Source organism: Garra rufa, chromosome 24 (genome assembly GCF_049309525.1).
Source record: "Garra rufa chromosome 24, GarRuf1.0, whole genome shotgun sequence".
Classification (NCBI taxonomy): Eukaryota; Metazoa; Chordata; class Actinopteri; order Cypriniformes; family Cyprinidae; genus Garra; species Garra rufa.
In genome coordinates, this window is record NC_133384.1 from 15569899 (window position 1) to 15582663 (window position 12765).

The 12765-nt window shown below is 37.2% G+C and overlaps 1 protein-coding gene across 1 annotated transcript in view; it reads left to right on the forward strand.

The window, feature by feature from the left end:
• The first annotated feature begins 5231 nt into the window (after positions 1–5231).
• The window catches only part of eya1 (EYA transcriptional coactivator and phosphatase 1), a 40500-nt gene continuing 32966 nt past the window's right edge, over positions 5232–12765 (forward strand). Inside the window, exons 1-3 of the mRNA XM_073830551.1 lie at positions 5232–5496; positions 11189–11316; positions 11777–11892. Of these exons, the coding sequence (XP_073686652.1) occupies positions 11193–11316; positions 11777–11892 (240 nt within the window). The 5' untranslated portion in view covers positions 5232–5496; positions 11189–11192. The remainder of the gene's footprint in view (positions 5497–11188; positions 11317–11776; positions 11893–12765) is intronic.

Consider the following 12765-nt stretch of genomic DNA (forward strand, 5'->3'; position numbering starts at 1 on the left):
GTTTAACTATAGTATAAACGTACAATTTTTTTTATGTTTTTTTTTAAAGAAGTCTCTTCTGCTCACTAAACCTGCAATTATTTAATCCAAAGTAGACATTATGTCATTTATTCTTATTTTTAGCGTCATTACTCTAGTCACATGATCCTTCAGAAATCATTCTACGATTCTGATTTGCTGCTCAAGAAACATTTCTTATTATTGTCAATGTTGAAAACAGTTGTGCTAAATAATATTTTGTGGAACCCATTTTGTCAGGATTCTTTAATAAATAGAAAGTTTAAAAGAAGTACATAATTAGTTTGAAACAGTGGTCTTTTTTATTTTATAAAAGTGTTTACTGGCTTCATAAACTCATGCTAAATATGTCATGGAATTGTCTGTGATTTGTAAATAACCGTTAGCTTTTCTCCCTAGTGAATTATCTAAAGTATTGTAGTAAAATATTAATTTTTAAGTGTCTGCATGAGTTTAGGTTAAACTATGGTTAATTTGTGGTTACCGTGGTTTAACTATAGTAACCATGTTTTTTTTTTTTTGGTTTCATTTTTAATTCAACTACAGTGCACTCCCAGTCAAAAGTTTTTGCACAGTAAGATGTTTAATGAATTTTAAAGAAGTCTTTTCTGCTCACCAAGCCTGCATTTATTTGATCTGAAGTACAGCAAAAACAGTACAATTTTGAAATATTTTTGCTATTTAAAAAAATTATTTTCTATTTGAATATATTTTAAAATGTCATTTTATGTCTGTGATTTTAAAGCTGAATTTTTAGCATCGTTACACCAGTTGCATGATCCTTCAGAAATCATTATAATCATTCTACAAAAGCGTTTTATTTCAGATAGATTCGGATAAGAATCCCCAAAAAATTACTCAACTGTTTTAAATATTGATAATAATAATAATAATAATAATAATAATAATAATAATAATAATAATAATAATAATAATAATAATAATAATAATAATGCTGAAAATTTAGCTTTGATCACAGGAATAAATTACATTTTAAAATATATTCAAATAGAAAGCATTTATTTTAAATAGTAAAACTATTTCACAATATTACTGCTTTTGCTGTATTTTGGATCAAATAAATGCAGGCTTTAAAATTATTTAAAAAGCATTAAAAATCTTACTGTTCAAAAACTTTTGACTGCTAGCGTAGATGTCTTTTTTTTTTTACATCTTCTGTCATTAAAAACATGTTTTTGTACCTTGGTTATTCAAAGCAGAAAATATCCTCACTGTGACAAGAATCTTCAAAAAATAAAGATATAAAATCACCACAGAGCCAACTTTCCCATCCTCCCCCTGTCAGGGATGTGAATTGAGAGGCCCAGAATTATTTTCCCCTCTCGTTAGTAGGTAAATATTATGTAAAATGTGTAAAAAGTTGTTTTCATTAGGCAAAGACTGAAGTTCAGGTTTCGTATCTTGGGGGAAGCTTTCGAGTTTTATGTTCTGGGAGAGAGGCAGAAAAAGCAACTCGATCTCCTCGAAGTGTGACATTGTGTAAACACTTCGGTAGCGGATTGCAAACAACCGGTGTTGTTGTGTTGGTTAGCATTAGCATGATTAGCATCACAATCACTGCATGTTTTCTCAAAGCTAGCGAAGAGGTAATTGTGCTATACAATCACAATAATGACATTCCATCAAGGCGTCCATTTATTGTCTTTCAGCTGAATTACTTCAGTGAGTAATGAGTAGCTCAACTTCAGCCAGTTGCTTTTAGTGGCTCAGCTGTGGGCAGCGCATGAATCATAGCATAATTATGCATTTGTGACATAATTTCTTGATAACCCCCGGTGCAATGCAGGACACAGTAGATCCCCCCATGTGTCTAGATTTCAAGCAGGCATCTCCGCAGCCTCCCAGTAAGACTGTAGGGTCCCATCAAGATAATCCTTAATAAAGAACGGCTTCACTTTTAATCTTACCCACTTCTCATATTTCTGGCTTGATATAGTTTTTGGCAAGTAATGTTTTAGCACTGATGTCAGTCTAGGACTATCAATGCATCTTTGTTAAGTCCATCTCGGCCACATAATAGGAACATTGCAAGCTTGATTGGCTAATTCTGAAGAGCCATTTTGCTAAGTGTTTAAGTCGAGCGGAAAAATAAGGCTGTTAAGGCCTAGATTTAGCCTTTTAGATTTAGGATCAACACACATAACCACACACATAAAAAATAAATGTATACCTGTATTTAATTATTTAATTGAAGACAATATTGTGATAAACCATATCAGAACTTTGTTTACACTTCCCAAGATATGAATTTAGATTTATTTATGGCCTTTTTTATGTTATTAAGTCTTATTGAACATTATGAGAGATCTTTCACCTGATATTGTGCTATTTATAGTTCCGATACAGTAATGTGAAACATACCTTTCCGTTGACGTCGAATCTTTGCTTAGGGGAAATTGAAAGTGTTTGCTTGGGAGACATAAACAACTTGGGCTAATTATGCTGTGCAATTTTAAAATATCTGCAAAATTACATTGCAAGTTAATTTTACGTCCGAGAGAGGGGGTTCTAACTCGATTGGCGTATAAACCCCTCAGCTACGGCGAATAGTTACTTGAGACCCCCTCTGCATTTATTAGTCTATTGAGTTATCAAGAGCCTCTTCAAAATGCAATATATTTAATTTTCTCAGGCTGAAATGTGAAACGCCGGCTTTTACCTGTAGGCACATCTGTAGCGTAAATGCCTGTGCATTTGCATGACAAATGCTTTAGTAGCACACCGCATGTAGATGAGGAAAAGTCAAGCTTGGGTCTATTTATACTAGAGAGGACGGTGGAGGTTTGACCTGCTGTCCATATATGGCTGCCGAATCCATTTCATTGCAACACACCGGCATCAAGGTGTGTGAGTCAGTTTTTTTAGCCACCTTGTAGCTGATTTGTAGGTCTTGCCGAAACCACTTGGGCAATTTTATAATAAGGCCTGTAAAATAAGGCACATACTGCCTTTGTTTATTATTTGTTTAATTAGATGTAAATTTGAGATATAAAGTATATAAATATACACATACTTGTTAATACACTACCAGTCAAAAGTTTTTGAACAGTAGGGTTTCTGTCTCTTCTGCTCACCAAGCCTGCATTTATTTGATCCAAGATACAGAAAAATCTGTAATATTGTGAAATATTTTTGCTATTTAAAATACCTGCTTTCTATTTGAATATATTTTCAAATGTAATTTATTGCTGTGATTAAAGCTAAATTTTCAGCATCATTACTCCAGTCTTCAGCAAGGATGCTTTAAATTGACTCAAGTGATGATTAAGACATTTATAATGTTCCAAATGATTTTATTTCAGATAAATTCTGTTCTTCTGAGCATTCGATTTGTCAAATAAACCTGAAAAAATTCTACTCAGCTGTTTTCAACATAATACAAATAATAAATGTTTTTTGTGAGCCGCAAATCAGAATATTAGAATGATTTCTGAAGGATCATGCGACTGGAGTAATGATGCCAAAAATTCAGCTTTGAAATCACTGGAATAAATTACTTTTTAAAATATATTCAAATAGAAAAGAGCTATTTTAAATAGTAAAAGTATTTCAGAATTTTACTGTTTTGCTGCACTTTAGATCAAATAAATGCAGGCTTGGTGAGCAGAAGAGACTTCTTTTAAAAAACAGCAAAAATCTCACTGTTCAAAAACTTTTGACAGGAATATATGTTTATTAAGTCTCCCTCAATCTCTCTATCTGTATATATAATTGAAATAACATATTATAATATATTATCCATCTATCTATCTATAATAAAATTAAAAATGGAATGTAATTGCAAATTATATGTTAATACATGTGTATATATTTTAATTTTCTTAATTTCAGTGTAAACTTACATGTGGGTCAAGATGTTAAGATGTCCAAGTCAAAAGAAATTTACTAAAGTGATTTTAAGTCCATAGAAAGCACATTAAATGTAAGTAAAGTGTACTTTTAAGGTTTCAAATAAGTTTTTAGAGAATAAAATATCCCAATTTGGTTGAAATAATATTACACTGTCATTCAGTGTAACAATATTTATGTACAAATTCAAACAACATGCTTATTCTGACTTGTACATATTAAAATACATAAAGGAATAAGTTAATTTTATTTTTTTTTAAATGTAAAATGTACAAAATTCTTACTGACAAATGGGCAAATTTTTTAAAAGTGTAATTGCAGCTTGTAATTATTTGGGGTGAATTTGTCTTTTAATATGGCATAAATTGATTTTTGTTGTAAATATGCCTGACAAGATTGTTAGATGTCTTCTGTAAATTAGCGAAAAAGCTATAATATTTATTTTTGGCTCAGAAAACAAAAATCCAGTTAAATTGCAGGTAAATATTTTTTTGGAAAAACAACAATTTAAACTTTTTGTTTTTCTGCTTAGACCCTTTTTCATCTTAAATATATTATATTGAGATTCACAACACATCCTCAGTAGGAATGCACTTCTTTATGTAATAGATTGCGTTTGGTAGTATTCCATTGTGAGGAAGCAGTGAAGGTAAACTTTGGAAACAAATGAAGTAATAAGCTGGAGTAGACAGACGGCAGTCATTACCTTGCAAACATCAGTGAACGGTCTACTTGTTGATGGAGGGCTTCCACTATATAACGCTGATCGGACGAGCCAATTTGCTCCAATAAAATCAGCTCCATCATTTACAAACTATATTTACTCAATACATACCTACTAGGATCCTTTTGTCAGGGACAAACCAAAAAGAATCGGCCACAAAAAAGAACCGGTTTGTGGGAAGAAGAAAATAAAAATAAACCAGAGAGAGAGAGAGAGAAAAAAAGAGAAAAGCTGTGCCCTGGGGCTGTGTGTGTGTGTGTGTGTGTGTGTGCAGAGCCACAGGATCCAGCAGACTAGCAGAGATGCATGCAGGATCTGCTGCTTCATTGTCTTAGGATCACTGATACAATCTAGAGGAAGGCTATATTGCTTAAAGCTGTGAGTGAATGACATATGGAGGACTGGTGTGAAGAAAACTCCCCAGTGCCTCCTCCAAACTAAAGTCTTCCTGTGAGAGAGAGAAGCGAGCAACTTTCTGCGCTTTCAAACTGCGTGCGCCCTCCCTCTCTCTCTCTCTCTCTCTCTCTCTCTCTGTGTGTGTGTGTGTGTCTCTCTCAACCGGCTCTCTCTCTTTCACTCTTTTTTTTTTCTCTTCCTCAGACACTAGCTAGTCACTGCCTGCAGCAGTAATCGGACAACTCTCGTTCTCGCTCGGAGTCTGTCTCTTGAGATCTAGCACGGGGCTCCATGACTTTTCACCCTTAAAATGAAAAAGAAAAAAGTTGTCTTTTATCGCTAAGCCGCGCGTTTAAAGTCAACTCCGAGAGAAGTTTCTTTTTGTTAAAAAAACTTCTTTATTTGCTCTGGAACGGACAGACACTCAACGGAAGATTGTAAAAAAGGAGGAATAAAAGAAAAAGTGCAAGGATTCTACCAGAATTGTAGTGAGTACCGTTTTTAATTGTTTTTAAGAGTGTTTTTATGTACTTCTAATATTTTACACGTCTCGTCTTAAATTTTAGAGTATTTGCAGATGTGTGTAATAACTTCACATAATCAAGATTTAGATTAAATTAAAACATTATTAAAAATGCCTTCTGATAGTTTTATGTTTGTCAGTCAGGAGGTTTTGAATGACAAAATTGCAGTCCTTCAAAACGGGCAACTAGTTAACTCCTAGCAAACTCTTATTCTAAAAATCTAACTTAACATACTGTCAAATTCTCAATAGTGTCAGTTTATTAAATTACATTTAATAAAAAGCTAAAATATCAAAATCAAACTGTTAGTTATACACTTGCACCTCAATAGGTACAACATTTAATATAGCTGGAGTACGTTTTGACAGATTATTTAACAAACCTAAATATCAAAGTTAAAAGCTAATTACAGTTTATAAATAAGTATTTAATCTTTATAAAAAAGGTGATATTTTTAGTATTTTGAGTATGAATTACACACAGTGTATTTTTAATATAATATACTAAAATACACCAGCAGCTTTTAAACAGACTACTAAAAAGCATGCCGCTGTCACCGCTTGCCGCTCAAATTTAAATCCCCAGTGACTCTCTCTCACACCTAAGAGTTCACGCACCTGATTCACACCTTTACCCGTTTCAAATTCACCGTTTTAGCATCTCAGGTGAGGACTACTTTTTTGATACTTTAAAACAGGTGTACGAGGCACTGAAACGAGAGCCTGCATTGTAAATAATGACCCCATTTTGAGTCCAAGATAATGTGTTTCTATTTTCCATCCGGCGAGTAAAACCAAGATTCTATTCAGCTGGCAGAATAAACAAAACCAGTTCAGTTTTAGCAGTTGACATCCAATGCCATCTGCCGCAGGCTGGAATGCTTTAGGCAAGACAGACAGACAGGCAGATTGGTGTCTTGTAAGACATCGGCAAGCGGCTATCAAAATCAGCCGTAGACTTTTAAAATGTAGTTGTTTTTTCTGTAAGATTGAGAAATAAGCATTTTCTGCTAAACTTATCTTTTCACTTTTGTACTGTAGTTTCGAAAAGACACTCTGGGGATTGTTTTTTAAACCTGCTTTTATTTTCTAATAATTGAAAAGTCATCCCACGGCAGCTGTTCCCCAGCTCACGTTGTATTTCCCTGTGTATGTTAATACGGTGTTGCCTCCAGCCGCCCTTTCTGTGTTCCTTTTGCACAATAACCCCGCTTATCTAATTACCTCATAATGGGCTGCTTGATTTAGACTGTTTACACACTGTATTTGTTTTAATAAGGCATAAGTTCGAGTGCATTAAGCTCTCTCTCCGATAAGCCCTCATGCGTTCAGCCCTACGACGTGCCGTTGTTTGCCGAAGGCCCAATGCGTTCCGTATGTGTGCGGCCGAGCTGGAAACGGTGCGCGGTGAAAGACACAGGGTTAATTGAAACTGCTGCGCTCCACTGTTTATGAGATAGAGACAGCGGAAACAGTTTGTGGCGATTAGTTGTTTACTAAATACAGTAGAGTGTTATTTTGTTAACATGCCACTGTTGGACTCAGGAAAACGGCGCTCAGGGAGCAGGAAATAAGGACTGAGAAGCTCAATTGATCACGGCTCTTCTACATTCACGATTCCTTTGTGTTTGTTTACATGTAATCAAGGAGTTTGTTTACTTAAGCAGAGGAGCAGAGGATGAGCTAAACCTGAGTGTCTTTTTCTTTTCTTTTTTTTTTTTTTGCTTTTTAGGAGGTCTGCGTAAAAGCAGGTTTTAGTGTAGAGAATAAAAGAAAATGTATATTTTTTTAATTTTGTATTTCTATTTTTAAGTTAATTTTCAAAGTAGTGTTTTTGTAAAATTAAAAGCTAAAAAAAAATTAAAATTAAAATGCATTGCTTTTTAGTAACACTTTACGTGTTCGCTTACGGATCGCTTTTTTTTCACACTGCGGTGGGGAGAATTCGATCAGATGTGTACCTTAAATCTTCTCTGATGGACACTAGACTTCTGGAAATAATTTAGAGGCTTGAAGAGCTCAGAATTAACAGATTTAATGTAGCTGCGCTGTCCATTGCTTGAGCTCCATGTCACAAAATGGAAGAGACAAATTGGCTATCAGCAAACCGCAGCATGTGTTCGGAATTTAGATTTTAATTAGACTAAATTTTAAAAGTTCAAATTGTCTGTTCAAATGAAAAATTAAAAACCATAGTGATTTTGCTTCCGAGTGTATATGCGTTCTTTTGATTATTGGCTTTGTGTGTTTTCATGTCATTATTTAGTATGATTTTTAAATAGCATATTAGTATTTTAGCACATTTATAATTTGAATAAAAGGGAAAGAAACTTTAAAGCATATTCCTGCAATAAAATTAAATTGGATATTACATGCACGTATTTCTCATTCTGTCTTTTTTTTTTTTTACATAAGGTAATCAGTGTTTTGTTGCTGGTGCACATTTCTTTGCTCAATGCTCACAAAGTCCAGTGAAGTGTAGCATTTTGTAAACTGTGTCTAATTCTAGTCACATCTGTGTTCAATTGTTGTCTACATCGACATTCTTTGCAAGTGGATTTATTTTTCCTGGGCCACCATGTGGATTCAGCTGACCAGCTTAAGTTGGGATTAGTTGTTTTAAAGTTATTTTGATTAAAGCGTTGTTTTTCAAAACTAGTAACGTACAACACATGTTTTGCATAGTCTATGAAATTCAAAAAGGGACATGCATGTCTTGCCCTATAAAATTACAATCTTGTAAACCGTGGCTGAAAAAGCAGGCAAGCAGGGGAATGTGAATAAAAGTAGTTTCATTATAAATTTTTCTGAACTTGAAAACATTATTTGCTTATAATCCTCATATAGCTTATACAAATAAATCTACCGGTTGTGCTTGTTATTACATCAGAATTGAAGTATTCAGGTGAATCTCATCCGTGTCGGAGCGACTCAGACAGCCCGCGTGCTCTATAATGATCAATGTTAAAAGCCCGGCGGTGTTTGCCGATGGAAACGCAGCGCTTGAAATAAGCAAAGCGAGACAAAAAGCCGTGCAAACAGTCGTGAGTGAAGCGTGTTTGGCTTTTTTGATGACACTTCCAACCCAGCTCTTTGTTCCCGAGAGCTTCAAAGACGGCTCAGTTCAGGTTGAATTCAAGCGCACATCAAAGATGCTGAATGCACTCCTTTTTTGTTTAAACAATAAATATTTTGCAGTACAGCTCAAGGGCTTGTTTTTGCTTTTAAAAGCCCACCGGGCCCCTCCCTTCCCCGTTCACCTGGTGAAAAATCACCTGCTGGATGAGGGGCTTTGCCCTGAGATACCTGGTAAGCTCAAGCCGCTGAATTCTCAGCTGAAAACAACTTTTTATAGAAAGCCAAAGTGCTGTTCCCAAGCTTGGGATGATGTAAGAAATGACTTTAGAGTACAAAACTGTGTTAATGTGACCAGACGGGGTCAGGAGAAACAAGAACGAAGGAGAAATTTAGAAAAACTTGATCATTATTTATCACGCCACGGCCATTGTGGGAAGAGGGGAGCGAAAAAACAGCAAGACCAAGCAGCTCGGGTTACTACATCATGAAAACAGCCCAGCATTAAAAATTCATGCAGGGATTTTTCAGACATTTTTGGTGGAAAGGCTGAATAAGCGTGACCTAGATCCAACAATTCGGCTCCGGTCTGATATTGGGTAATAGCGCCGCAGGTATCAGAGCAGAAGTGGACGGCACATCGTAATTGTCGACTAAAAAGAGTAATAGCGGCATTTGAAGTATCATAGAAAACATATGTGGTTTCATAGGTTCCACTCCACATTGTATGAGATGCATTTAGAAGCATTTGTCCCTCAAACCCTCAGGAGAACCCCCTGACCATCATTAGGAACTGTCAGTGCGTCTGGAGAGGGAGTGTAGATAAATTTCAGATAGTGTCAATTGCAGATGAAAGATGCTAGGGGTGTCATGCTTGACTAGCTTCTGTTCAACAAAGTCCCATCTCTCTCAGTCTTCACCCCCCCCTTCCCTACACTTCCAGAGGCAACAGAGGCAGCGACCTCGAGCAGGCGCCCCCGGCTCGCTCACCCAAAACTAACCCCCCTCTCCTGGTCGCCCACCCCTCCCTTTCCTGCTTACCTTGGCTAAGCCGCTTTGCATGTTGATTGGGGGAGGACTAATCCAGTTTGCAGCTGTCGTAGACCAATGATGAATCACCTTTCCGTCATTCGTCCGGGAGGAGGGAAGACCTGGAAGGAGGAAACAACGGTGGAGGGGTTGAGCCTACAGACAATGTGGCTCTCTGTTCCACCGACTCCTCTCTTCCCATTCTGCGCGAGAATAACAAAAATGTTTTCTCAGACAACGTCTATTGTGTCAAGGATGGCTCTTCACAGAGACATCGAGCTGAAATAACAAGGAGTTGTATTGTTTTTAGGCTCCTGGCAGGTGGAAAAGAGGCTAGGGAGAAAGAACACTATTTGATATAAATGGTTGAGGTCTGTCCAGGTTTCAGGTAAGAGGGAGCTGATTTGCTGCCAGCAGCATCAGTGAAAAGAAGCAAAGTCTGGAAGTTTTTGCAGTGTGAAAGAATCAAGACCGAGGGAGTTAGAGGTGTTAGAGAAGGGAAACGTTTGACATATAAGCTTTGTGTCAGAAACAGACGTTGTTTGAAAAGCAAGTCGAAGTTTTAACATCTCTATGGCATGGATTATTTTTCCCGCTTTAACTGCGACCATCTGTAACGGATATTTTATAGCCGATCAAGAGCGACGGCTAAAAAGAGGTATGATAATCTACGCTGATAAACCGTTTCTTATTTCCTCCTCGTTGCTGTTCATAAAAATCCAAATGTTTGTTGATAGCAGTGACACGGAGCGTTCCTAATTGATTCTGGCAGAGCGGCACGCAGGCCATCGTGTTTTTGCCGCAATTAGCGCAATAATGCTTTTCTGCAGACTGATGTGTGTTTTAATTTTGCGGCCGCGTTCGCATCGCACACAAACACCCGTAACATACATCCGACCGCAGACGCACACTGGCCTGACCTTCCATTTGCTATGCATAATAAAATCCCGCGAGTGTGCGATGGAGCCAGTAGAATAATGTTTTCAGTGGCGTGGCCCTCGGTACATAAACAAAGAAACAATTAAGACGCCCGCCAGAGCAAACAGCATGCTTTAGTGAACTCTTCAGTCGCTCTCGTTGAGGTTTGAGGCCTCGCAATCACACATCTCTTTCTCTCTCTCTCTCTCTCTCATGCTGCTTCAGATCAGAGATCGCAGGGGGAAACGAACGTATGAAAATTGCAGCGTGCGGGGCCAGCGGTGCATTTTTAATGCTTAAAATGAGAAAGCCGATCAATCATCAGATGTCTCATTAATTGTTAAATTTGTGTCAAATGTCATTTGATGTGCCTCAAGGGAACGCCCTTGTTAAGCGGATTTCTCTGGAGAGCTAGTGGAATGTTCTTGGTTTTTATAGAAGACACAGTTATTTAAAAATTTTAAATTCTAATTTAGCTGCATATATATTGTGGTTTTTAAATATACATGAATTTCAAGTAATTGTTAATGTTTATTTTGAACGCTTACTCATATTTCAGATCACAAAGTGCATGTTAGTTTGAGTTTAAGTGTGTGTGCGTGTGATTTAATATCATGTGTGTCTCTTCCTCTCAGGTCTATGGAAATGCAGGATCTAGCTAGTCCACACAGCCGAGTAAGTGGAAGCAGTGAGTCCCCAAACGGTCCCAACATCGACAACTCACATATAAATAACAATTCCATGACACCAAATGGCACTGAAGGTACGTCTCCTCAGCCATTACTGTGGATTTATATACGTTTTTAACCTGCACATTCCCTTTGTGTAACATTTATGCGCTGTTAACTTGTGAAAAGTCTAAATCCGTGATCCAGATTTTTGCTCTGATGATCAGTTAAATTTAAATATCCATGAATCTGAAATATGTTTCCCTCACCTCTACATTCTTTTACTTATATATTTAAGCATAAATATTCTTTCAAATGCATCAGTGCACTTTAGTGCTACGTTTTACAAAATGACTCAATGCGTGCACTGTATAAACTGTAGACCTTTCAGTGTTTTCACGGATCATGTTACAGCCCATAAGAATTTTATTCAGCTCTGAAGTAGTTTACATAATGTAATCTTGACTGTGGTTTTCTTCCATTTCTGTAGTGATAAGCCCCAACCTGTGACAGTGCAGATTGTCATGTGTCCTGTCCCGTTCTCTTTCTCTATAGGTGATAACATCACTATGCTTACCACAGCTGACTGGTTGTTAAGTTCTAGTTCACAGTCCGCTGCAGGTTTGTGCAGTTCTGGCGAAACAATGAAAGGACAATACTTGGCGTCATATGTGAAAAAGAACACATATCAATCCAAACAATTGCACCTGATTACATTCCCGAATTTGAAAAGCCAATTCGATGCGTTCACATCTCTTCAACTATTGTGCCTTTCATTTGGACTCTTGTTTGGCATTCTGTGTTGTGTTCTGGTGAATCTGTTGAAAGCATGGTTTGAGACTTTTTGGCTATGATTCCAGACTGTCACTGAATGGTGAAGGCTGTGGGCACGCGTAATGCGCGTTGCGATTTTTATTTGATGTTCTGCAGGACGGTTTTATGGTTATGTGTGGTATGTGATAAGACTTGACTGCACTAGTTTCTGCATGCGCCGTGCCACTATTTTCCCGTATCCCTTCGAGAAGGAGGGGTGGGGGGAGCGTTGGGACGTATTCAAACCGCTCCCCATCGACATGTGTTCCTTTGAGGGAGAGCATAGCTGCCACATGTTCGACATGACAAGCTGATGGCTACCTCAGCCATGAGGGATTTCAGTGGGCATGACTCCGTACCCACATTGTGAATTTTGTTTTCATAAATGTAAACCTCCACCCCACCCCCTCCTGAGACAGAGATGGATTCATTTCAAAGATCCGGGCCTGTCTAAACGCTGTGAAATCGTCTGCCGGTTGCCCTCATTGTAGTTCCGAGCGGTCGGGTCAAACACATTTTCTACACCATGCATTGCCTTGACATATCAATTATGCTGCACGTCCATGCATTCCACAGTTTACTCCTGCCATTAAATTCCACCTTTTTTGCCTGTTTTCCCTTGATGCTACATAAAACCCTTCCGGTAAGAAATCAAGTGACTAATAATATTTAGAATACTTCATTTGGTATTAAATAAGCTCAAAAAACTGTAAATAAAGAAATAATGATGT